The sequence below is a fragment of the Myotis nattereri genome (assembly GCF_964212035.1).
Source record: "Myotis nattereri genome assembly, chromosome: 3".
Classification (NCBI taxonomy): domain Eukaryota; kingdom Metazoa; phylum Chordata; class Mammalia; order Chiroptera; family Vespertilionidae; genus Myotis; species Myotis nattereri.
Genome location: NC_138077.1, coordinates 23,004,634 through 23,032,081, shown reverse-complemented (window position 1 = coordinate 23,032,081; position 27,448 = coordinate 23,004,634). Strand labels below are relative to the sequence as shown.

The 27,448-nt window shown below is 40.4% G+C and overlaps 2 protein-coding genes and 1 pseudogene across 9 annotated transcripts in view; all 3 read right to left on the bottom strand.

Annotated features, from left to right (window-relative positions):
* The window catches only part of GFM1 (G elongation factor mitochondrial 1), a 43,579-nt gene extending 34,783 nt beyond the window's left edge, over window positions 1–8,796 (bottom strand). Inside the window, exons 1-5 of the mRNA XM_081087521.1 lie at window positions 8,587–8,796; window positions 6,684–6,836; window positions 5,659–5,791; window positions 5,012–5,216; window positions 3,055–3,171 (exon numbers count right to left, since the gene is read on the bottom strand). Coding sequence (XP_080943647.1) covers window positions 3,055–3,171; window positions 5,012–5,216; window positions 5,659–5,791; window positions 6,684–6,836; window positions 8,587–8,676 — 698 coding nt within the window. The 5' untranslated portion in view covers window positions 8,677–8,796. The remainder of the gene's footprint in view (window positions 1–3,054; window positions 3,172–5,011; window positions 5,217–5,658; window positions 5,792–6,683; window positions 6,837–8,586) is intronic.
* Window positions 8,797–15,382: 6,586 nt separating this feature from the next.
* Window positions 15,383–27,448, bottom strand: part of MLF1 (myeloid leukemia factor 1) — a 44,298-nt gene continuing 32,232 nt past the window's right edge. For 6 of the 7 annotated variants that reach the window (XM_081086762.1, XM_081086758.1, XM_081086761.1 and 3 more), the window contains 5 exons: window positions 24,212–24,295; window positions 22,959–23,087; window positions 19,227–19,386; window positions 16,999–17,137; window positions 15,383–16,011 (listed from right to left, as the gene is read on the bottom strand). In XM_081086762.1, the coding sequence (XP_080942888.1) occupies window positions 15,906–16,011; window positions 16,999–17,137; window positions 19,227–19,386; window positions 22,959–23,087; window positions 24,212–24,295 (618 nt within the window). In that variant the 3' untranslated portion in view covers window positions 15,383–15,905. The remainder of the gene's footprint in view (window positions 16,012–16,998; window positions 17,138–19,226; window positions 19,387–22,958; window positions 23,088–24,211; window positions 24,296–27,448) is intronic. The other variant, XM_081086763.1, reaches the window with a different exon arrangement.
* On the bottom strand, window positions 21,443–22,479 carry LOC308516033 (actin-related protein 2/3 complex subunit 1A-like; annotated as a pseudogene). Its single transcript has one exon. The product of its transcript is annotated as an actin-related protein 2/3 complex subunit 1A-like (transcript).

Below are 27,448 nucleotides of genomic sequence, written 5' to 3'. Positions count from 1 at the left end.
TATTCCTTTCCAAAGTAACAAACCCAATCACACAATTTTAACACAGAATACTCCTTTTGTAGTAAAAAAAGTTTACTAATATTTGACAAAGGAGGCAAGAATATAGAATAGAGTCAAGACAGTCTCTTCAATAAATGGTGTTGGGAAAATTGGACAGATATATGCAAAAAAAATGAAACTAGACCACCAACTTACACCATACACAAAAATAAACTCAAAATGGATAAAGGACTTAAACATAAGACAGAAAACCATAAAAATATTAGAGGAACCCACAGGCAGCAAAATCTCAGACATATGCCGAAGCAGTATCTTCACCAATACAGCTCCTAGGGCACTGGAAACTAAAGAGAAAATAAACAAATGGGACTATATAAAAATAAAAAGCTTCTGCACAACAAAAGAAACCATCAACAAAACAACAAGAAAGCCCACTGCATGGGAGAACATATTTGCCAATGTTATCACCGATAAGGGTTTGATCTCCAACATTTACAGGGAACTCATACAACTTAACAAAAGGAAGATAAACGATCCAATCAAAAAAATGGGCAAAGGACCTAAATAGACACTTTTCGAAAGAGGACATTCAGAAAGCCAAGAGACATATGAAAACATGTTCAAAGTCACTAATCATCCGAGAGATGCAAATCAAAACAGTATTGTGGTACCATCTCACACCTGTCAGACTGGCTATCATCAACAAATCAACAAACGACAAGTGCTGGAGAGGATGTAGAGAAAAGGGAACACTCATGCACTGCTGGTGGGACTGCAGACTGGTGCAGCCACTATGGAAGACAGTATGGAGTTTCCTCAAAAAGTTAAAAATGAAACTCCCATTTGACCCAGTGATCCCACTTCTAGGAATATATCCCAAGAAAACAGAAACACTGATCAGAAAGGATATATGCATCCCTATGTTCATAGCAGCACAATTCACCATAGCTAAGATTTGGAAACAGCCTAAGTGCCCATCAGCAAATGAGTGGATTAAAAAACAGTGGTACATCTACACAATGGAATACTTCGCTGCGGTAAAAAAGAAATTCTTACCATTTGCTACAGCATGGATTGAACTGGAGAGCATTATGCTAAGCGAAATATTTATCAGAGAAAGATAAATATTACATGATCTCACTCATTTGTGGAATATAATGAACAACATACTGATGAACAAAATCAGATCCAGAGACAGAGAAACATCAATCAGACTGTCAAACCTCAGATGGAAGGTAGAGGAGGGCGGGTGTAAGGGGGAGAGCAGGGGTAATGGGGAGAGATCAACCAAAGGACTTGTATGCATGCACATAAGCCTAACCAATGGATACAGACACCAGGGGGGTGAGGGCATGAGTGGGGGGGGTGGGGGTGGGGGGGTGGGCAATGGGGTTATAAGGACACATATGTAATAGCTTAATCAATAAAGGGAAGAAAAAAAAAGTTTACTAAAAACGACAGACTCTTCAACCTTAGCCCGTTCTCCATTCCTCAGTAGAGGCCAAATAGGTAAGAGACACAGATAAAATATATACAACCAAGAAGTGAATATACTTGATATTTAGAAATATTAGTACAACAGTTTTCAAAGTATCTTTAAAATGGAAACTAATGTCAAAAAAATAATAATGTTTTCAGAAAACATGTACCTAAATAAAAAAGCAAAAGCCAATTGCAAATACTTCTAAAGAATGTTCTTCATAGTCTTTAGAACTTAATTTCTTCCTTTCTGTTAAGCTCTTTAGTGCTTAGACTTTTATGTCAGAATCAAAATATACAAATCCAGTGGTCCAGGCTGGGAAAGGGGGCAGGTATATTAAGAAGTGCCATCTGTGGTCCTGATGTGCAACAAGTTTAAAAGCCTCTAATTTAGAAGACAGAAACTTGTGCCCTGGTAATTCTGGGGAAGTGGATTTGTTTATTTACAAATATTTTTTGAGTCCCTATTATGTACCAGATACCTCTAGGGCTGGGGAAAATAGCAATGAATAAAGTTGATAAAAAAATCTGTCCTCTTGGGCCTTACATTGTAAGGAATAGATAAACTTGTTGTCATTACTCAGTTGTCACACAAGAGGTATGAGAAACACTTCATCTGCTGGACAGCTCCCATCTTTTTCCTGCCCACAAGATGGCTGACCAAGATAAATTCTGTCTAACTGATCACGACACCCTTTACCTACCTGCCAGACCAGCAATCCTAGTTCCATAGCAAAGGAAGGAAACCCCTCAAGAAGTACCTTTGGAAAAACTGCCAGGCTGCTGAGGCCACTACTCAGAACAAAGGGTCACTTATGACTCCCCCACATTGTCTAGATTAGTGGCACTCAAAGTGTGGTCTGTAGACCTGCAACATCAGCGTCTTTGAGAGCTTTCCAGAATGCACATTCCAGGCCCCACCCTAAGAGCTACTGAATCAGAATCTCTGGAGGTGGACACAGGAATATGTGTTTGTTAAAGCTCTCCAGGTGATTTTCCTGAATGCCATGGTTTGATAATCACTGAGAAACCATAGTGATTTACATGCAAAAGTCACTCAAAAGTTGATTGATGAACCAAATACCATGTCATTTACCAATTTGCTTCTTGTATTGCCTAAACCACCTCTGTACAATCTTTAATTGCTTTTTACATAGTAGTCTTTTTATCTTTGCAATACCATGAAGTAGGTAGAGGGAATATTTATGATGCGTATTTTCTTTCCAGTTTTTATCACAATATCCAGGATGTAGCTGCCCCCTAAAAGTTCACAGACTGAATGAATGAATGCAACATTACATTACTAGCTCAGGCTGAAGGCCTCCTTCCACCATACCATGCAAGTCATAATACAATTCAAATATATTACCCAACAAGTAACACACTCTCCCTTGGAATGAATACTAGGCAAAATGGGAAGCAACTAGGATTAAAGGCAGTAAAACAAAATCATCATAGAGGATATTCTTCCAGCCATATTTCAAAAGTTGTTTGTTTAAATAACTCATCCTTTTCCTTCTCTTCAATATCTTTTAAAATGTAAGAGTTATTTAACAGTATATTTTTAATACTTACCCAAAGTCTCCATCAAAATAGATGGCTCGTTCCTCAATAAGATCTATAATACCTTTAAAGTCACCCTCCAAACCAATGGGTATCTGCACAAATGCTGCATTATGATTTAGTTTAGACCTGAAAAATAAAAATACACATTCTTACCTCCTTTTTTCTCCCCAAATCCCTTTGAAATTAAAAAAAAATGTAATGGTAGATGCTGTTTACTTTGGGAGGGGGTGTCATCAGCAGTCAGAACAGAAGATATAAAGCAGTTGAGAACAGACTGACAGCCAAACTCATCATGCTCACGAAGCTACAACCCTATTTAGGCAATAAAAAGAACTCTAAAAGGATAGTAGGATAACTATGTCCACATCTCATTCTTGAACAGCAGACTCTAGCCAAACAGAATATAGCTATCTGAAGGGAAGTTCTTGGGGGAAAACTCTCAGAGCAGGTGTTAAAGTCAGACCCTTATTATCAGTCTATAACTCCATCAGGCACATCTACTGAATAAAACCTACACTCACAGACAGGGATTCTCACTTAAGGAGAAATATGTTCTAGCTACCTAGATTCTAGGTGCCCATCTATGATTATGGCTAGATAACTAGGAATCAACAAATATTTGAAGGAAACCAATAGCTTGAAAGAGAGGTATGAGCTCAAGAAATAGTACTACACTCCAAGGAGAGAGATAATAGAAGAAAATAAAATGTAAAGGTATGAGAAGTAATTATCTCTATTAATAAAAATATTGCAATAAAAGAGAAAGTGTATGGAAATTAACTATATATAATTGCTGAAATTAAAAAGAACAAACAGGCTAAATAACTGAAGGGATGCGGATGAATAGCAGATTAGTGAACTAGAAGATTGACCTCAAGAATTAGTCATTGCCCAGTCCAACACAGAGACAGAAAGTATGGCACAGAGACCAGATGCAGAAATTAAAACACAGAGACCAAATGAAGTTTCAAAATCTGTTTAAAGGGAGTCACAAAATGAGAAAACAGGTAAAAAGGGAGTGGAGTAAACCAAATTAGTCAAATAGATGCTAAAAGAGAATACTCCTAAAATTCAGAAAAAGACTTAGTAGAAAGAGTCCCTATATTGCCAACCACAATTAAAATATAGTCATAAAGATGAAAAGTAAAAATGTTTCATTTCCCCAAGAAAATTTTACAAGTATCCAATAAAGGACAAATTTTACTCTCATATTCTCAAAGATATCACTTTTATCAAAGTGCATACAGCAATACAGTCACTTAAAGTTCCGCAAGACCAGATCTTCTGTCGTCAGACACATCACCCTGTCTTTCCATTATCATGAACTTTGCTGCCTATGTCTTTCTTGTGTCTATCAGCTCTCTCTTGTGAAATGAGCTCCACTTACACATCTACAAGAGGTGAAAAGTGAGACTGACTCTTTTCAAAGGCTATCTGAAAATATATAGAATTGTGCAATGCAACACGCTATAAATACCACTGGGTTATCCCTGGCACAGAGCGCAAGTGTTCCTGTTGTCTTAGCAGGTATTGGACCATGAGAGCAAGGAAATACCGCATACTACTTCAGGGCATTAATTAAATTCTCAAGTAAAGGTTAAACTAAAGGGGATCCTCTAGGTTTGTCTAAATAAACACAAAGTACTTTTAGAATCTACTTTAGATTATAACTTCTCTAATTATAGCAAAACAGCATAAACTGCCAGATTACTTTCTGACTTCACCTTCAGCATCCCTACAATTCAAGTAGTATTTTCCCCATTTTGCAGAGAAGGCAGTTGATGAGGTCACACCATAAACCAAAACCAAACTACTGACTTCAATGCACCATTTACTAAATCACTCAATAAATTTAAAAAGGGGGGGGTGGGGAATGTAAGGATAAAGCTTAATGACACTGAATTATTGTTCTGGATATAAAGTTTATCATGCAGATCCTCACCCCCGTTCCTCTAAGGATCAGTACCTCATTTGCTGCAGCGCCCTGGCCGGGTTGGAACCCATTCGGTCCAGTTTGTTAATGAAAGTGAGAAACGGAACATTGTAGCGCTTCATCTGCCGATTCACAGTCATGGTCTGGCACTGCACCCCTCCGACTGCACAGACAACAAGGATCGCGCCGTCCAGCACTCTCAGGGCCCTTTCAACTTCTATTGTGAAGTCCACATGCCCTAAATGAGACAAGTGTGTGAGGGTCTTAGAGAGCAGCCTGAAGTTTTATAACATGCACAATGAAAAGTGTCTGTATCTCTGCTCATCACAGAAGGCTTCTAATTAGAATGTAAATTTTAAAAATCACCAATACCATTCACTCACCTTAAGGTCCAGGGGCCCAACAAGATCACTTCAAAAAGATACATGGGCATGGGAACCTCTGGAATCAGCTGCAACATGCAAAAGGCACGAACCTTCCTACTCACAACTGATTAGCACTATTTTTCAGGGAAACCACAAAAGGATGAGGCGCTCTGGGTCCCACGTCACACTCCTCTAATAGAGACTCGGTCACGCTTCTGAGTATTATTCGATACACAAATACAAGCTGTGGCGCAGCAGAGGACAGAGCTCACTGTGCCGCTGCCCAAACAAGCTGCAATAAAGCAGAAACCTCACCAGGAGTATCTATGATGTTGATGTTGACATCTTTCCACATGGTATAGGTGGCCGCTGACTGAATAGTGATTCCTCTTTGTCGCTCTAGTTCCATGGAGTCCATGACAGCACCAACTCCATCTTTACCTTTCACCTAAACACAAGTACAGCAATTCAGAGTTCTCTGTCCCTGCATTCTAAGAAGCAAAGCCATTTTTACAGAAATGGACCAGAGCGCAGGTAGTTAAATGACGCAATTAGCAGGTTAGTCTCATTTGTCAAACTGCATCATCTCATGACATAGAAAGCTGATTACAGATGCTGCCCTCCATTACCTGCCTAACCCTTTTTTCATCGTTTTCAGCAACTACTGCCATAGAGCAGTCACCCAGTCTTAGAGCCATCCTTGCCCCTTCAGCGCTGCTCCTGCCCGCCTGCCCTCTGCTGGTCTGTGAGGAGCTGTTCAGAGAACAGCTTCTGCCTGCTCAGCTAGATGTGGATTTCGAGGCCCGGGAGGGGAGGATTCAGCTTTTAAAGTATGCGATTTAAAACAACGATCTTCATCTGAAGGAATATTTTTAAATGGAGAGTTAAGTTACTCATTAATATATAATTTCTTCAGGAGAGTTTCTTAAAAGTTTTTTTCCTGATACCTATTTTTTTTAACTATTAAGCTCATACTATGCATCATTTTTAATCTTTTTTTCCACTTAACATTATAAACATCTCTCCATAACATTAAAAAAAATGTACGTAAATACCTATTTTAATGGCTGCTTAAGGATAGATCACATTAAGTAATTTAACATTCTCAAAAGACCACCTACTCAGAACTTTACCTTTACCTACAATGATGATCACTAGATCGATTCCTCAGAGCAATATTTCAAGCCTACTTGAGCTATCCACTGTGTAATATAATTTTGATTAAAGATCCACTGCTACCATTCTTTAAACCTTTCAGTTTTTGTAAAGTTGATTAAATCATAGCCACAAAACAATTAAAACCAAGCTCTAACTAATCGGGATTAACACAAACCATCTACCTCGTGCATCTTTGCAATTCTGCCAGTATAGTAAAGCACTCGTTCTGTTAATGTCGTTTTCCCAGAATCAATGTGAGCTGAGATTCCAATATTTCTTATCCTCTCATTAGGAATCTTCCCTGAGGAACACCATCTGCAGACCTTCCAATTAACCTGGTGGGGGGAAAAAAAAAAGCTCAACTTACTGCACATTTTACAAGGTAACAACAGGCAACTAAAATGGGTTGGTGGACATCTTTCCTCCAAGGAATCTCGACAAACACAGAACATCATCTGAGATCATCTGGAAAGGAAGAGTAAATGTCTCAACCTGCAACTCTAGTAATCAAAGGAGAGACTGCAAGAGAGGACAGTAAATATATATTCTTAAGAAGAATTAAATAAAAAAAAGGTATCTATACTAATAAAAGCATAATATGCTAATTAGACTAGACGTCCTTCCGGACTTCCCTCCGGACAACCTTCTGATGAAGCTGGGGCTGTGAGGGAAGCCCGGATCCCAGGTGCGGGAGGGAAGCCAGTGCCAGCAGCCAGGGGAAGGAAGGCCTACTCTTGCACAAATTTCGTGCATCGGGCCTCTAGTATTAAAATAAATTGATCAAACAAAAGGAGCAGACACTTTCGGGGACTGTTACAGGTTTGAAAATATACACTGGGGCTGATAAAACCAGAAAGACAGCTCCCAACAGCTACAGCTACTTGACTGGGAAATACCTTTTAGTTTAAATTTTACTTGGATTGCCCCTCCCCCCCAACCCCCACCTTTATTGTGGTTCACAGCGAGCAAGAATGTCTGGGGCCTCATGTGCTCTATGCACTGGTGCCAAGAGCTCCAAGGCAGCCGACAAAAAAAATTTTCCAATTCCTTCTGCCCCAAAACAAGGACATTAAAAACACACACAACACTTTCTATTAATTGGGGGAGGGGGCCAAATCTTGCATGTATGGAATCAAGACACAATATACACCTCTTCCTATAGGAGTGTACATCCAGAATGCACTGCGGCCACCTTTGGGGAAAGGAAGGCCGAGGCCTTGGAAAAGGTGGGTCAAGTATTCAGTGGAATCCGGGCGACAGGGGCGTAGCTGAGCCAAACCCCGGGACACCAGCGAGCAAGGCGGCTGAGGTCTGCACGACAGGACGGGCTCCACTCCCACCCAACCCTGCTTCTCTGCAGCCCCGGCAGAAGGCAGAAGCCAGACCACAGGAAAGCACCCGGGGTTCGAGGCCTCATCAAACCGCCCAGTGCAGGCTGCAGGGGGGGGGGGGGGGCAGTGGAACCAGACACACTCTAGAGCAGCGGTTCTCAACCTGTGGGTCCCGACCCTTTGGGGGTCAAACGGCCCTTTCACAGGGGTCGCCTAAGACCATCGGAAAACACATATATAATTACATATTGTTTTTGTGATTCATCGCTATGCTTTAATTATGTTCAATTTGTAACAATGAAAAAACACATCCTGCAGATCAGATATTCACATGACGATTCATAACAGTAGAAAAGTTACAGTTATGAAGGAGCAACGAAAATAATTTTACGGTTGGGGGTCACCACAACATGAGGAACTGTATTAAAGGGTCGCGGCATCAGGAAGGTTGAGAACCACTGCCCTAGAGGGAAAAGGGCACTTGATGAAGAGTCGGAGGCCCCGGGTTCGAGCCCCGGGCACACTCCTTGTTCAGCCGTCATCTTCCCTCCAGTCACTCCTCCTCCTCAAGGTGCAGCCAGAGAAAGAGGCTCCATCACACACCGAGGGCACGCCCAGCCTCCCCGGGCACCAGCAGCGGCGAGGGTACGAGGCGCCAGGGAGGGGAGGGGTGCAGCACCAACCCGGCCCCCGAGGGCCGCCAGGCCCAGGGCCCCCCTGTTCTGCCCCGCCTCGCCTCGCCGGGCACGGATACCTGCTTCCCCCGCCAGCCCAGGGCGGCCGGGACCCGCGGGAGCGGCCCGCGGCCCACGGCCGAGGCGAAGGCTGCTCCCAGCAGCCTCATGGCAAACACAGAGAGCAAGTACGAAGGTCCCGCGGCTCCGGGTCGGCTCCGCAACCCGCACCGCAGCCGGAGCGTTCAAAGTCACGCCGGCGACCAGGGCCCGGTGAGCACTTCCGGGGCGAAGGACGCGAGGGGTCACCGAAGGGAAAGAGGGAGGAGCTTCCGGTCGTCAGAGCAGAGCAGCGCCCTCCGCTGTCCGGGCGCCCTCTGCCGGTTCGGAAGAGAAAGTGCAATCGCTTTGCGGCTCTAATCAAGCTTTTGCATATTCCCAGAAAGATGCAAGCCTTTAAACGTGAAAGTTTTCCCCACATAGCAATGTGGAGAAATGTTTATTACAGAATTTAAGTGAAAAAGGTGCAAACTTTTTATCTATGCTATAACAAATATAAAAAAAAATATCTAAAGAACATGACCTGAAGAGAACAAGGAAAGATGAGAACTATCCATTATTGGTGCATTTTCTCATTTGGAGATGTTCCGTCATTGTTTGTTGTTAATTAGATGTTATATGTCCAGTCCAAGGAACACAGTATCCTGGATGATTCCGCTTGAATTTCTTAGCGGCATTTCAAACTTAGCGTCCAAAACGGAGCTCCTGATCTTCCTCCCAAGCCCTCCGCAGTCTTCATTGTATAAATGGAAACCCCGTTGTTGCCCCTATCACAAACGTTCGTCACTTTGACACCCCTCTTTGACACCTCAATCTGTCAGCATATGCTATAGGCACTGCCTTCAAAAATAGATCCGAAGCTGCCCCTTCTCCCCAGCTCTCCAGCACGGCCACCTCGACAGGAAAACTGCAGCCGATAGCTGTGTATTCTCAACACGGTGTCTGCGCCAGGTCCTGGCGTTTCCTGCTGCAGACCCTCCATCCAGGAATTCATCGTGGCTGTTACTTGTACTTTTGTGTAGATTTGAAATTTTTCATAAATGGCATCCCCTCCCTGTCAGAGGAAGCACCTAGGGCCCTGCGTGAGCAGCTAAGCCAACGCAGCTCTCCTCCCCTTGCCGGGTTGCTCCAGCCACATTGGCCTCTTGGCTCACCCTCCCGGGACCAGCGTCCGCGGTCCTCCCCAGGCAGCAGCTGCCTCTTCCCCTTACTTTCTTCTATCGGTTCAAAGAGCCTCTAGCCGTGAGCTGCTCCCTGACCAACTCTTCTAAATAGCAAGTTCCTCCCTTTCCATTTCTCAGGCTGCTTCATTTGCCTGCAGAGCACTTCTTAGATATATCCAGGTATTTTACATGCCTGTTTATTGTCTGACTACCATGGGAGTATCAGTCCATAAGGACAGTGATTGGGTTTTGTTAATTGCTGTAACCCTTGTATGGACGTTCAATAAGTATTTGTTAAAATGAATGAATAAAATCAAATAAATAAAAATAAATTATAAGGACAAGAAAAATCAGACTCAATGATGAATTTTGAACCTACTGTTTGTATTAATTTACAATAAAGAATTTGTAAGCTGCTTTGAGAAATTCATTAAAATTAAATATATCTTTAAATAAACTTTTTTCATTCATAGATTTTTTTAAAAATTTAGTCTTTATAAGTTTTTATATGTATTTGGCTAAAATGTATGTTAAAATATTTAATTACGGAAATGGTAATAAAATTAAGGTTTTTACTTTAAGATAATTATCTATGTATATAAAAGGCTAGTATGCTAAGTGTCCGACCGTCCAACTGGTCGCTATGATGCTCACTGACCACCAGGGGGCAGATGCTCAATGCAGGAGCTGCCATGATGCACACTGGCCATTTACAGAGAAATGGCACCGCAGACCTAGCATCCACAAAGCAACACTCGGCTTCCCCAAAGTGCGACACAAGCCCCACCACCACCCCAGAGCGACAGCCCACCAAGTCGCAGCCGATGCTGCCGAGACCCCATGGCGCAAAATGTGGCCCACAGCCCAGCCCCGCCCCACCCAGAAACTGTCACTGTGAGCGCTGGGTAATGATGTCACCTAGTAATACCCGGCTTCCTCTCCCTAGCGACTAGCCCAGCTGTGGGCAAACTACGGCCCGCGGGCCGGATCCGGCCAGTTTGAAATGAATAAAACAAAACAAAAAAAAGACCATACCCTTTTATGTAATGATGTTTACTTTGAATTTATATTAGTTCACACAAACACTCCATCCATGCTTTTGTTCCGGCCCTCCGGTCCAGTTTAAGAACCCATTGTGGCCCTCGAGTCAAAAAGTTTGCCCACCCCTGGACTAGCCTCTTTGGAGTTTCTTCAGCACAGGAACACTTGCTTTATAGCCAGCTGCAAACATTTAACACTTTAACCAAATATCTGTGAAGTGTTTTCCCATGCCTCATCTCATTTGATCCACACAGAAGTCCTGGAGTAGGTAGAAGACTCGGTAGAATCCTATTTTCTTTTCATTAGCTGGAAAATGGAGATTTAGAAAGTTTAGAAACTTGACCCAACTGAAAAGAAGAAATGGTGGACCTTGAAAATGTCTTCAGGTTTTCTCACTGCGCAGAATATAGTCAAACACTGCTACAGTTAAATATTTTACCCTTTGTTCTCCCTGCGTGATCTACAATAATAATCTGCTTTGTGTTGATATTTACTGCTGTGTTGCTGACAATTACCTGAAAGAGAAGTTGGGGTGCTTCACTGGGCTGGAAAAAGTTTAGCTACATCAGAAAGCAGGCCTAATTAAGTAAGTTCATTCTATATCTATAAAAGACTAAGATGACTCGCATATGCGCGACACATATAAATCTCTCTCTGGCGCCAATCGCACGTGTGTGTTTTGATTTGTTATTGTCAATTGTGAATTTGGTTGATACTTTTGTTATAAAGGGTGAATAGCAATATTAAAAATATTTCTTCTATTTAATTTCCTTTCAATGTGCACGAATTCGTGTACCAGGCCACTAGTGTTAAAAAAAATGTATCTATTACCACTTTAACAAAATTTCCTTCAGTAAAAATGCACACATTATCTTGTGTGTATATATATTATTTTTCTGTAATTAAACCAAGTATATTCTTAATTATTTTTATTAATACCACTTGTAGCCAAAGTAATCAACTTCGTTTTGTTTACATAGAAAACTGAAAGACAGAAAACCAAGCACTATTTAGCTCAATTTTTATGAGTACACATAATTGCCTCTGTTAAGTTTTAAAGTGGTATGTATGTGTATATATATGTGGGTATATACACACACACACACATATATATATATATATATATATATATATATATATATATAATCCAAACTATTTGAACATTGTGTTAATTCAGTCATTTTATAATGTATAAAAATAAAGATAAATTGAAACTATCTTTAGTAGCCAAAACTTTGTATCACTTTTACTTAAGTAGAAATTGTCCAAATATCTAAAGACCAATTTAACATTTCTAAAGTTTTGAAAAGTTAAATGAGGACTTGAAAAAACTAAAGTTCTAGCTAACATTTAGCTAGAGCCATCTGTATACTGTTAGAAGATAAACTGAGGCATAGGGAGAAGTTTGAGCAAAATCAGTTCCAATAGGGCAGCGTCACTCTGCAAGTGTTTTGGAGCGCTCCATCAGCTAGGGCAGTGGTCGGCAAACTGCGGCTCGCAAGCCACATGCGGCGCTCTGGCACCTTGAGGGTGGCTCTTCCACAAAATACCATGTGTGGGCGCGCATGTACAGTGCGATTGAAACTTCGTGGCCCATGCGCAGAAGTTGGTTTTCCGCCTGGGTGAGTCTATTTTGAAGAAGTGGCGTTAGAAGAAGTGGGGGTACATTCGCTGAGGTCGACCCCTCAGATTGAGGACGTTTTTAGCAAAGGCCAGGTTAGGAGTGCCCTAATTAAGTTAATAACAATGTACCTACCTATATAGTTTAAGTTTAAAAAATTTGGCTCTCAAAAGAAATTTCGATCGTTACACTGTTGATACTTGGCTCTGTTGACTAACGAGTTTGCCGACCACTGAGCTAGGGGGAAGACTTAAGAGGAGGCAGAGCAGAGCGAGGAGGCTCGGTGAGGGGCTACAGCTGAGGCAGTTGTCTGACTGGGGAAAGCCTGTTTGTGTTTAGGTTTCAATTTCTTAACCTTGAGGGCATTGCAGGCTCAGGTTTTGCTTTGCTCTCAGGGGCTACTAAGGCATTAAAACCGCCTCAAACGAATGGACTCCTTGTTTAATTAATTTAATAATACAAACAGGAAAGTATCCCTGTAAAAGGCGCATTGCCTTCTCTATTCAAGAAGAGAGGAGTTTAAATATAAGCCCTATCGTTAAAAAGCCCGGAAAATAAAAATGTGTGGCCTCCTATATAAATAACAGGTTTCTTTAGACAAATCACACCAAGGCTCTCCTCTTTGGGGTCTTGTCTTCTCAGGCGCCTCTCAAGTGAACGTCTTCATCATGTCACAGTTCCCCAAAGTGGTACTGCAGTTCCTTGCTCAAGGTGTGCCAGAGGCAGTGCAGGTCTGTTAGCTGACAAGCCCATGAAACATGGCCGGATGTGCTACCAAATGTAAAGTGTTCTGACGCCTGTCCCAGGCCGGTCACCGACCTGAGCATCATGTGGTTAGATGGCAACAGGGGTGGACAGAAGGTTTCTCCCAAAGCAAGCTTCTCATACAAAGGCAAGACTCAGGTACGTTTTCATGGACAAATAATATGAAATGGTGGGAAAACCGAGGATAATGTGTTTATAGCCAAGTTCACCAGAGGACACCAGCGGCTCCTCAGAACCTCCAAGCCCCAGCCGGACATGAGGGCCAACGAGATCATCAGAAGGCAGTTCACTGCAAAACCTATGTAACCAGGGTCAGAGGGGCCTTAGGAGGTCTCAGATTTGTACATAGTTACCAAGCTGAAGGTCCTGTTCATTGCGGGAAGGGTCGACGTTGAGCCTTAGTAGAATCTCCACAGATGGTCCCAGCCTGATCAGCCGAAACCACTAATTTAGTTCATCCAGCTGCTGAAACAAAAAGACCATAGACTGGTTGGCTTATAAACAATAGACATTCCATGTAGGTCTGGAGGCTGGGAAGCCCAAGAGCAAGGACAGAAGATTCGGTTTCTGGTGAGAAAACACTCCCTCATTCAAAGGCAGTCAGCATCACTCTGTGTTCACATGGAAGTAAGGGCGAGGAAGCTCTCTGGGTCTCCTATAAAGCCACTCATTCTATTCATGAGGGCTCCACCCCCATGACCTAATCACACCCAACAGCCCTATCTCCAGTGACCGTCACCCTGCCGCTTGCAGGCACCATCTGACTCCAATGTGCCCCGGCGCTGCCCCGTGACAGTAACGGACAATGGAGCCGTGAAGGTAAGGAAAGCTTATCCCTGAGACTGCCAGCACCAGGAAGACCTCCAAAGTGGCAAGGAGCCTAACTATGCAGCTTGGCCTTACTACCAAGGCCACACTCACCAATTGTTCATATCCTTACAATCCCCTCAGGCCCAGGGTTTCAGAAAGATCGATGTTGTCCATTAAGAAAAAATCCTATGTGAGCTACAGGCTACAGAGAGCCTTCTTTTTTATACTGGTTGACGTCAGCATTATGGTAAAAATAAATTCTGAAAAACCTCATTTTCGGCATCATGTGAACATAAAGATTTGTCTAGTGGCCCCTTAGGAAGTACTCTGGGATAAGAAATAGGTATATTTAATTTCGTTTTTTCTTAACTTCCATGATAAATTGGGAGGAAAAAAGTATCCATGAATTACCTAGTGGCTATATGATGCACAGAAGCTATACTGTTTTAAGAACAATTATTTATAAAGTGTTTTCATATTTGAATATAGTGATTCCAGTTATCAGTATAATGATTTAGGCAAAAGGAGAATAATGACAGTGCCTACTCTTGAGATTTTGCTCTAACAAGTGAATTTATGCAAAAGTGTTCTTTAAAATTTATGCCTTTTGACAACTACTCAATATGTTATATTATGTTATTAGTACACTAAAGTATATGGAAAAGAAAAATTTTACCATCTTTAACTAATACATGCTAAATCACTTTCCATTATAAAAATTAATTGATACATATGCATCTTATCTTAGTGACTCATTAAAGGCATGAAACAACGACTAGTAAAATTAACAGGATATGATATAGAAAACTACAAGAGTATAAGGACAATCATATAATTCTACTTCCCAAGTTAAAAAAGGAAGACAGTGGAATTTTTTGTCCTATTTTTCCCCTTGAAACAACAAAGACTTAAGAGATAAGATTTTATATTCTAATAGAGTTCAAACCTAACTTTTATAAAAATGAATTAATTCTTTAATTCTAGAATAAAAATGCCAGAGATGATTTTTTAAATGGTATAATTAAAAAGGGACCAATTGACTTAGTGAGTCACACACACATCACCTGTCTAAGAAATTCTGAGACAATCACTCACTCAGGTTTGCAGAATACCAGATGCATTTTTCTAAATGTCACAGAAAGGCTGAGCAGAGTTTCTCCAAGGACACTCCGACTTCAGAATGTTAACCGTGGAGACAGATTAAGTGTTTGTAGGAAAGGAGAGTAGAAATACGCTACCTTAAGACGTTACACAGAAAGGTCAGTGTAAAGTCTGATAAATGTTAAGAATGCAATATAGAACAAAAATATACTGTATAAAGACACTACAAGGAGAAAACTCATGTATATTAGCAGTTTAAAATACTTTGAAAATGAACTATTTGATTGCTCTTTATCAAAATGATAACAAATTTCTCACAAGCCAGTACTAATATAGTTCTGCTTTATTTTTAAAAAATCTTTAAGCTAGCTGGCTACATAACACATTGTAAAATTTGAAGTAAATGATTTTAACCTCGTTAACATGACCCTCGAGTAGTGTTAAATGAAAATTGAGACAATTTTTTAAACATTTAATTTTCTTAAAACTAATTATATAGAACTAGCGCCACATTCAATCTTGTATAAAAGAATACACAGCCAACAGGAAAATAACCGGGAAAGCAAAATCAGCACGTGAGCTTTGAAAATTAGTCTGATTTAAAGTGAAGAGTTTGATTAAATATTTAACAACTTTGCCACATTGCTGAAAATCAAAGTTTTATTTCTAAAGTAGGGACAACACAATGCTTGGCCTTCCATGAACACTGAGATATCAGAAGAAAGTTGCTAAGTACAGTACTGATTTAACAACAGGAGATTGGTCTTATGTGTATTACCCAGCACCATTACTTTCTCTGTAAAACAACCTAAACTGAACACATCAAATGCAAGGCTGTTTATTTTTTGTTGATTTTCACAGGTGATCCTTTGATGTTGAGTTTATCCACGAAAACATTTGATCTTCTTCCACGTTCAATGCCTGGACATTGATGAGATTTCTCCCTGAGAAATGTACATATAAAAATTAATACTATTTTTTTAAATGATCAACAGTTTACAAATCAATACAAACATGTTTAAAAAATCACTGTGATTTAAGCAAGGTTTTATCTTAACAATTTCTCAATAGCTTTGAAAAACATATGCCAGACTATTTCCCTTGACATTTAGGAAAGCCGCCGCTGCTTTCCTGAGATAGATTTAACTATGCCTGGTTTAACCATGCTGCCCAATATGGCAGCCACTAGAAATGTCATTTATATTTTAATAAAATTCAGTTCCTCAGTTGCACCAGCCACTGAGGATGTGTGATTTCATAGCTACATGTGACTAGTGGCTACATTTTTGGACAGTACAGATATAGAACATTTTCATCGCTGCGGAAAATCACTTCAGAAGGTCCTATCGCATGGTTCTAGTTTACAGAAAATGCCCGATAGGACCATAAATTATAGGTCATTTATAAAGAACATGCTTTCTTTCACTGGGACCTGGATTTCATAGTCACTCTTACCACTGCTAGGCTTTTATCAATAAACTTTTCAAAGTGAGACAAATACTATCTAAAATTAATATGGGAGATTTCCTACAGAAAATATTAGTGCTCTAAACTCTAAACAGGTATTTTAAAAATAAAGGATGCTAGCACGTAAAATTCTGCACAAGGCTTCTGACATACATTAAAATCTGTTTCACACGAGCAACTACATTATAGCATGTTCCTTAAGGGGGATATAGCCCTTATCTTCTGAAGCATAATTTGCTAGTGAGTTACTAATCATGTAATCCTGAATTATTATTGTTTTTTAGGTATAAAATTAAACTTGTGTGGAATACTCAGATATAATGTAAATGACATCTTTCACAAAAATTGTTGATGAAAACAACTTGGATGTTAATGAGAACTTCTTGATAACAGAGGTAAAATTAGGTAACTTTTTTCCTAACTATTCTTTGAACAACACAATTTATTTTAGAAATAACTCTTACCTTCTTTTAAGTTCTCGGGCTCCTGAATTCTCATGCCCAACACTTCGCATCCTGGTGTTTTCCAGATTGCACCACTGTCTCCCTTGTTTGTACTTTAAAATCTCATTCTGCCACTCATCATCAAAAGCATGAGCATCACCTACATTAAATATTGAAACAAAGGAGTAATATTAAGGTATCAGTCGGTCAGTAAATGTCTTGCTCCCCACAAACTTCATTCTAGCCCGATGTTTCCATCAATCTAACCTCAAGCTGGAGGCAGGAAACTGCTTCAAATACAAAGGCCTTTGGCTCAGGATGATATTTCCTTTTCTGTTTGTTCCTCTCCTATTCCTATTGATAATTTTGTCATTGATGATCTGCTTTTTCACACACCTGCCTGGATATCACATCATTCTACCCAATGGACCCCTGGATCCAATTATACCGACTTTCAGTCTTTCTTCCTGGGTCTTCCTGTAATGATCATCCTTTTTCTCTGTAGTTGGGCACTCCTCCGGTAGCTAGCACTCCTATTATCCTCACCATCTTCCTATATAATTTGGCCTCAATTACATAGCTTCTGTTGTCAATTTCCTAAGACAGGTTACTCATTTTGACTATCAACTTATGTTGTTATGAAGTAGGTAACCTCACTTCCATAACAACAACAGATAAATGGCAATACTGGTTCTTTCAGACTGCCTTTATAATAATGTATTCCTTCACTAAATATTTCTTTAGTATGTTAATTATATTTCAACTAGAGGCCCGGTGCATGAAAATTCATGCAATGCACTGGAGAGGGCATCCCTCAGCCCAGCCTGCCCCCTCTCACAGTCCGGGAGTCCTCAGGGGTGGGAGGTGACCCAGTTATCAGGGAAGGCAACACCCCCATCACACCTCTGCTGCTGCCACTGCTGGCAGCGCAAACCTCAGCCGGCCCTGGTTACCTGAGTCTCGGGCAGCCCTGGGTGTCTGGGGGGCTGAGGGGACTGGGGGACTCTGGAGGCAGGTGTGCAGCAAGGACGGATGCCTGCTGCCCCGGGGGTGCTGAGGGGACTGGGAGATGCATCTTGTGGCTGTGGGCACCACCATCGCTGAGGGTGTGGCAGTCAATTAGCATATTCCCTCCCTATTGGCTATGGGCACACCATCTTTGAGGGTGTGGCATTCAATTAGCATATTCCCTCCTTATTGGCTGTGGGCGTCGCCATCTTTGCGATGGTGTGAGGGTCAATTAGCATATTCCTTCTTTATTAGATAGGATATGACAAAATTATAAAGGTTAAAAGTAAAGAAAGGTTAAGATGTTGTAGCTTCCATTTCATTGCATAAGAATAAGTTTATCAAACTCCAACCTTAAGAGAAATTCTCTTTCTAAAATTATATAATAATTCAAACCCTTTATGGTATTAAAATATTTTTGTTCAGGATATTTTCTGAAAATCGGAGATGAATATAATTTTAAAATTACAACCAGAAGAACTAGGATATGGGAAAGACAAATTCACTTCAAAATGAATGTAAAATCTAGAAAATGAAAAAAATTTACTTGATATATACATGATATGTTATATATTACATTATATCTATTTCTAACAATACCAAAAATTAAAAACTTATTGATATAAAAGCCTAAATATCCAAAAATACCAAATCATTTAAATAAATTATGGCCTATTCATGATGAAACTTTTAGGTAACCATTTAAAATGTTTGTGAAAATATCATAGGTGACTGTTCACAATTATAAAGGAGAATTCAAATAAGCACTATATAAATTATATAAACACTAAAATATTAACTTTGAAAAAAGTATATATGTTGATATATACATAACATTATTAGGAAGAAATATACTAAAACATTAATAGTAGTTATTTTGGGTTGAAATTATGGATAATTTCCTTCTTTATACTTTTTTACATTTTTCAAATGTACTTCTTTGAAAATCAGAACTCATTTTGCCTACTGAATCTTATTAAATGACAATTCAAAATACTCCAATTCCCAAATAGAAAACATAAAATGGTACTCAGCATTATCAAAACTTACTATAAAAACAGATCTACTATGAAATTATGAAACCACAATGTTATTACTTTGATAAGGTATTTCCTACACATTCATAAACTACCTCAAAACGACTTCTTATGAAATGTTTCTACAAAAAATATTCAAGTTCCACCAGTGCAGGTGCTATTTTAACTTTACTAGGAAGAACGTTATTTTCTGCAAACACTTACTTTCATTCATATTGATGAACTCCTGGTTGACCTCTTCATCTCCAGTCTTGTTGTTCTTTGATTTTTTGATAACATGAGCTCGGTCATGGAGATGATGACCAACAGCCATTTTTTCTAGTCCACTGTCAGAATCTCTCAATGCTTTCCTAGTTTCCTTTATCTGTAAAAGTAAAGAAAATAAAAATAAGCTATTATTTAAATACTAGAGACCTGGTGCACAAAATTCACACATGGGTAGGGTCCCTAGGCCTGGCTGACAATCAAGGCTGATCAGTTTCCCTCACTGCCTACACGCCACCATGGCGCGGTTCCCCCCGCCTCCCCGCCTCCTCCTCTCACTCCCTCAGCACCCTGCTGCCACCACTGGTCCCCCGCCATGTTCTGTGCCACCCCCTGGTGGACAGTGCACGTCATAGCAAGCGATCAAACTACCGTTCTCCTGGTCGAACTCCCGAGGGGACACTTTGCATATTAGCCTTTTATATATATAGATACATAGAATGGATTTAATTCTAAACTCCTCAGGGCCTGTTTACTACAGAGATTAGACCATCAATCTACTGTTCTAAAAATAATGGGCACTCAGTTCCACTACCAACTTGCAGTAAAATTATGGTAATAATTCTCTGATATTTCCTGAACTGGGGGAAATTAAAATGTCTAGGACAAATAGGACCAATACAAATTTTTTCAAAATTGTAATCAAATGTTAAAACAAAGAATAACTTAATTATAGAAAACTTAGTGCCTTTGACACTGCCCTTGACAATGTAATAGTAATATATGCTAGCATTCCTATAAACAAGGGCAGCTAATTATTCAGCAGTCATGTTGATGAGATTGAATCTCATGACTCCCACCTATGAATTCTGTGGGTTATTAGACTATCTATGATAGCCAGAGCTATTAACATGGTTCTCTATGGGACATCTACATTTATATTCTGTTTACGTTTATGATGCATGTCATTTACAGCAAGTTAAAATTAAAATGTCTGAGATGAATTAGCTGCACTATTGCAAAAGCATCGTTAAAGATATAACTAATATGTAAGAACTAAAGAAATTAACCACTCACACCCATTAGATAGGAAAACCTAACTTTTTTACTATAATTACTAACAAAGAAATGGAGAAATGTGAACTCTTATACCAGTTTGTGGAAGCTGACTGTTTTAGTCACTGTGTGATAGTAAGATGGTAATTTTTAATGAAAATGATACACATCTCCCAGACCCAGCCAATGCCATTCCTAGATCCTTTGCACAAGGAAACTTTTGTAAATATGAATAAATGAAAAATTAGAAATACCCAAATGTTTATCAGTAGAAAAATAGATTTAAAAACTGCTATGCAATCATATTTGGAATACTATTAAGAAGTTAAAGAAACCAGAGCTACATACATATCAACTTGAATAAATCTGAGGCATATTATTGAGTAAAGTCAAGTTGCAGAGGACACATGAAATATGACACCATTTATATAAAGTTTAGAAACTTGGCAATAATTCATTATCTTATTTATGAAGCATATATACTAAGTAACAAAATTATAAAGACCTGCATGAGAATGATAAATTCCAGATATAGGAAAATGGTGCTCTTTGGGGGAGGGAGGAAAGGAAAAGGGACCAAGGAGGGAGGAAGGCAATGGAAGCTTTAACTGTATCTGCAAAGTTTTTTGCTTAAAAAGAAAACAAAACAAGAGACAACTTAAACAGAGAAAAATGTTGTGATTTAAGACATATGAATATTTGTATTATTCTTTTTTTACATATTCAGTATTTTTATTTAAATTTTTAACAATTTACATATCTCTCCACCCTTTCTTTTAAGTTAGTGTGACAATTTCCATAATAAACTACTAAAAGAGAAGCTTTGGTCAAAAATGGAATGAAATAGCAAAAACAAAAACCAAAAAAAACAAACAAACAAAAAACCAAAATACAAACAAAACTCAATCACTGCTGCTTTTAAAAATCCAACACGTTCACCAATGATATTCAAACAAAACCACAAAAACAACATTTGCGCGATATGTGTCTTCAGAGTTTCCTTGCGGCTGGCTCTCCTCACCATCATGCACGTGGTGGAGCTGCCGTGGGGCAGTCTGTCAGTCTGTCAGTTTGTCATGCTGGATCTGCGAGGCTCACTCAACTGCACATTATCCGGAGGCTCTGGATGGAAAACTCTAAGGTCTTGAAATCCCAAATTGTCATGGCTCCATCCATGCCAGTAGTGCAAAATTTGCGACAGTCTTGCTTGTCCACCTCATAAACAGACACTTGAGCGATGCTATTCTGGTGCAGCGTCTCCGAGGCTGCACTGCGGTCCTCGGTTGTGGCCCTCTCGTCCATGTTGCGCTGGATGCTGTTTCGGAATGTCTAGCTGGGAGACGAAAGTCACGCAGCCGCGGTCATCATAGCTAAAGAGCGCTGGGCAGCAGTCACGGCGGGCGGCTACAACGCTAGTCTCCGAGAGAAATGGCACACTCAGGAGGGGCAGGAACTAACTCTGTTTTCAGACTTGAGACCTGCACGCTTTTTGAGGCATCGGCGACGGACACGGCGCTGTCGTGGCTGACCCAGGCCAGTCGACTCCCACGGGCGGGGAAGCTGACGCCATGCACCCAGCCACCAGTACCACCGCCACCAAACTCTGACGTCAGCTGGCCAAAAGGCATCTTGCTGCGCCGGGGTGTGCTGGCTGGCTTTCCATCCACGTCTTTAATGCATGCAGAAAACACCCTGCATTTGAGATCACATGATCCTGCTGCCAGCAAAACATCGCTGGGATCCCTGTCCAAGCCGAGGACGGTGGAGCGAATTGGCTTTTTAATGTGCGTGCTTACCCACCGGTCATTTTCAGACTCAAAGTAACAACAGAAATGAGTCTTGCTCCACTTCCCACAGCAAAGTTGTTCTCTAGTGGGGACCACCTGACAGAAGCGGCTGCACGGTTAATCCTCAGGATCACCAGGGCTGGCTTCCAGACACCATCTTTCTGCCTCCAGACACGGGCATTGCGGTCTGTCCCGCCAGCGCCAGCGACGATGCGGTCGCTCTTGGGAGCCCAGTTGATACCGGTGATGTGTCCGTTGTGCTCCTTGAGTTCATGAGCTTTCACCCACTGGCTCCCGTTCTTTTTATAGATGTGGGCTTCATGACTATTGGGGCTAAGGGCAATCTGGGTAGGATCCCTGTTCCAGGCATGACAGGTGATTGGCTCTAGTAAAAATTGATGCAGGCACATTATTCTTAGTGGTTTCAAAGGATAGAAAGCTGGAGTCGGGGCAGTCCGGATCAGCTCGGAGCGGAGAATTTTCGGACTCTGGTCAGTTGACGCGAACAGGCTCCGGCGGGTGCTGGCGGAGGACCCTATGTTACTCTTTATATCTTTTCTGTATACTTGAAATATCCCATGAGTTTAAAAATTTATTTACATTAAATATAAGTTAAAAGTAGACATCTGTTTCACGCAACAAAGATTTCTTTTAGTGTCTATGTATCTGTCAATATGTAAAGTTAATAAACATCAACAGATATTTACATAAATAAAGATTTGGTGGGGAGAAAAAAATGCTTTAATGTTTTTCATAGTGGCAGGGGTCTTCTCTCCTCCACATCCCCCCGCCCCCAACAGAACCAGGTCAAATTTGAATAATTAACCTTTGATAGGGCCAATCATCCCACAACTCTATAAAGCTCTACCACTGCTTAGAAAATACTTACTCCGCCTGGAGCCTGACGGGTTTGAGTTGAGGCCTGGAAAACCCTTGGCGGTTCATCTCCTACTTTGGAATAAGTCATAACTGAGGAAGAAGTAAACGAATGCCCATTTGGATCCATTGAAAGGTTACCCTACAAATATAAATTGTAAATTCAGAAAGTTTAGTCAAATATGCAGAACTAATGTCAGAGAACTCAAATAAGTAATAACACAACCAGAAGTTCTATTAAGGATACTATGCTATCGGTATAGTGTATCCAAATGGCACCACCAGGAAGGTCCTAACTTCCTTCCTTTTTAGCCACCAATTCCTATTTCCTAGTGAGAAATACAGGCGCGTCACTCAAAGATCCTTAAGTCTTTGGGATCAAAGACCTATGGCTTAGACTTAAATATAGATGCTGTGATACTTTTAGTCAGTGGTTGATGCTTATGTGCTAATTTGCCAAGGTTGAGCCAATTAATCATACACAAAGGGTTTTACACCTCCTGTTGGTAACAGATTGCTAATTACTAAAATCATTCTGAAATGATCCATAGATTTCAAATTAGAAGATTAAAATAACATGGGCCTTCTTTAGATTGAATCAAGTTATTGTTGTGATGTGAATATTGAGTAGAAAAGTAAGAATGGTAGGACTAGTTTATCAGTATTTGGATGACATGGATCTAATTCAGTGTCTAAACATCACTCCAAAATTTTCAGAATTTTTTAAACACTAAAACTTAATTACTTAAATGATAAATTGCTTTTAAGTAGACAAGTTATAAAATAATTTAAAAATCTAAATTCTTTTAAAATGTTTATTTACAACAGTGACCTTCAGCAGAACAAATGCTTTTGAGGTTGAATTTTTTTAATTTTGAAAGTTAATTCATGCTATTTTTCTCAAACTTGTTGGTTGTGGAATCAATGTTGTGGGTTGTGACCAGGATTTTTTAAAATCTGAAATAAAATAGAATATATCAACACATATTATAAATGGTATGGTCATTTTCTTAAACTTTTTTTCAGGTATATTTATTTAGTACACAAGTATTGTGTACTGTATCATGACATAGGACATATATATATATACATATATATATATTTGGTGAAAGTGTCACTTTATCACATCACTATTAAAGGCAGATGCTATGAATACGATATATTTTTTAACTACTGTGTATCATGGTTAAAAAGAGTTTGAAAACCACTATAATATCGGGTACCAATAAATGAAAACAATGTTCTCATCAATGTTTTAGTACTTACAAAGTTTCTTTGTAATTCCTGCATACTGTTTCGCATATTTAACATCATTCGGTCCATTGCCTGAAAAGGGCTGACATCTGTATGCTACAGGATATTAGGAAGTATGTTATTAACTATAAGGATAACACAATGGGAACAAATCACCCATTCCAAAACAGCTGAAACTTTCTTTTTCAATTTATGCAGTGGGATCTCATGCAGTAATTGACCAAGCAAAGATAATTTGAAGACTATACAATGAAAATAATTTGTCAAAGAATATAATTAAAGCATACACAAAATCCCAAGTAGCCAACATATAAATAATTAGGGAGCCATAACACTATAAATACAGGCATACATACATATATGTACACACACAAACACAGAGATAAATACAGAGGGTGGGGCAATACTAGGTTTACAGTTGCGAGTATGCAAAATACAGAGTTTATTTTTGTATTATTATTTATTAACTAAGGCCTGGTGCACGGATTGGTGCACCGGTGGGGTCTCTTGGCCTGGCCTGCGCCCTCTTGCAATCCGGGACTCCTCGGGGGATGTCGGAGAGCCAGTTTCGGTCCAATCCCTGCAAGCCAGGCTGAGGGACCCCACTGGTATATGAATCCGTGCACCGGGCCTCTAGTATGCATATAAGACCTTTTGTTCCATGTTTCCATATTTGTAGTTTTCGCTCCTGCGTTGAGCATCTGCCCCCTGGTGGTCAGTGTGCATCATAGCTACTGGCCAGCCAGCTGGCGGGCCGGCCAGTCGCTTAGGCTTTTATATATATAGATTATTGTATTATTTTCCATATGAACAACTGTAAACCTACTTTTGCCCCACCCTATATGTACAAGACCATATAAATATATACACAGTATCATTCATCAACTCTCTTAAAACATATATAGCTAATATATAAACACTGATGTATTCTGGGCTGGCACAGCTCTAGCATAGACAAGTCTTCGAATCTTTCCTTCTTCCCTCTCTTAATACCCCACCACGCAAATAAATAAAACTTGGGCATAAGATGCCTGTGTCACCCCCACCAGGACCACAGGGCTGACAGAAGTTGAGCCAGCCCTTCTTTTTATCATTGTGGGGTCCAGGTGATAGAGGTTCGCTCACTCTACTAATTTGCCGCCTACCACTGAAGGCTCAGAGGGCACACCCTTGAAGCCTGATGCACGCTCCTTTACGAGGAGAGCTGAGAATTCCTCTAGAACAGTGGTCCTCAACCAAGAGAGACTGACTCCAGGAAGGTTATCCAGGGAAATACTCAGCTTTGTTTGTCATAACTGAGGAGGCTCTATGACTGGCCTATAGTGCATAGAGGCCAGGAATACCACTAAACATCTTACAAAGCATACGGCAGCCCCCAGCCTGGAGGGCATTATGCTACACAAAATAAAGCCAGTCAGAGAAAGATAAGTATCACATGATCTCATCTGTGGAATCTAATGAACAGCATAAACTGATGAACAAAAAACAGACCCAGAGACATAGAAGCATCAAACAGACTGTAAAACCTCAGAGGAAAGGCAGGGGAGCGTGGGTGGGTGGGAAGAGATCAACCAATGAACTCATATGTATATATGCATAATCCATGGACACAGACAGTAGGGTGGTGAAGGCCTGGGTTGAGGGGCAGGGCAGGGTGAGAGAGGTCAATGAGGGAAAAAGGGGACCTATGTAATACTTTCAACAGTAAGGAGTAAAAAACACACTGACTTTATAATTATTAAAACACAAAAAGAATTATCAGCCCAAAGTGTCAGCAGCGTCACATCTGAGAAACTGCTCTAGAAAAATCTATAATAATTTTAGGTTTTATCACTGGAATATTCACCAGAAATTAAAAAGTAAAGCACACATTCTAATGTGCCACCCAAAGCACTGTCTACTACTATTAAACAGAGAGAAAGTTTGGTTCAAGTCACTCAAGCAGGAGGAGTCTTTCGAGTCCTGTTAGGCCCTGTGATTCATGCTGATATTTCAGCCCTGCTGGAGGTCCTTATGCTGTGTTCCAAGCTGGGACTCACCAAAAAATTATCATAGGCCTATTTATGGTTTTGCCTGCTGCTGGGTTTTTATTGCTAGTACAAAAATAGATGGGAAAAGCAAATTCCCATAATTTTGTTAATATTTAGAGCACGCACTTAACACAGTACAGAACACAAATGCACATTGAGGAGATACTGATACATCCTTGGGCTGCGATATAATTAATCTGCATTTCAGCGATTCAGGAAACATTGTGAATAACCAGGCTGCAGGAGAGACACAATTCTTAAAGAGCGGAAAGGGAGCTGGCCCAAGGAAGAGGAGGAGAAAGGGAGAAGGAAGGAAAGAAGATGGGATGTTTGGGTGTATTCTGCCCTATGCTCAATTCACTGTCAAATCCGCCACCAAGAGACGTATTTGTACCTTCTCTGGGTGGCCCAGCACCTTGGAGTGACAAAAGTAGGAGGACAAAGTACAGCTGAGAGTCCAGCGGGCTCGCAAAGTCTTCAGGAACTTCGTTTACATGCTCTCCTCTCTGCCCAGAATGCTTTCCCCTGACTCAGCATAGGTACTTTCTGCTCAGCATTCAAGTACCACCTTCTTAGAAAGACCCCCTATCTAAACTAATCTCTGCTCACCTCCTTCACTGTATCATTCCCCTGCGTCATCTCCTTCAGAGTACTTGGAAGTACTTGGACTACGTGAAATCGTACAGTTGTTTCCCACTCTATAAAAAGAACCTCTGAGATGGCAGGGCTGTTTTATTCACGACTATACTCCCAATACTTCAGAAACACTTCCTGGCATATAGGAAGGCTCAATAAATATTTGTTGAATGAATAAACAAATTCTCTGTAGCTCAGCTCAAACCCCTATATCCAACTATTTACGAGATGGGTAAATCTACCCAGACAACCCACAAATGCCTCAAATACAAAAGGCCTCAAAGTGAAATGATCCTTTTGGCCACTCCTGCCCTCTTATCTACAGCATATCAATGCTCTGTGTCTTATCTCAGTGGGATTCTCTTTCTCTACTGCTCCTGTAACCCTATCAATCACCAAGTTCTACCCATTCACCTCTTTAATTCTCTCAATGAGATTATTTCTCATGATCAGCACAGCCATTACCCAAGTAGCAGTGATCCTGAATACTACTCACACTTTAACAGCCTCATGATCGCTCTGCCTCCACTGTGGTCCCTTCTAATTTCTCCCTCCCCTTCAAGCACAATGACCTGTTTAAATG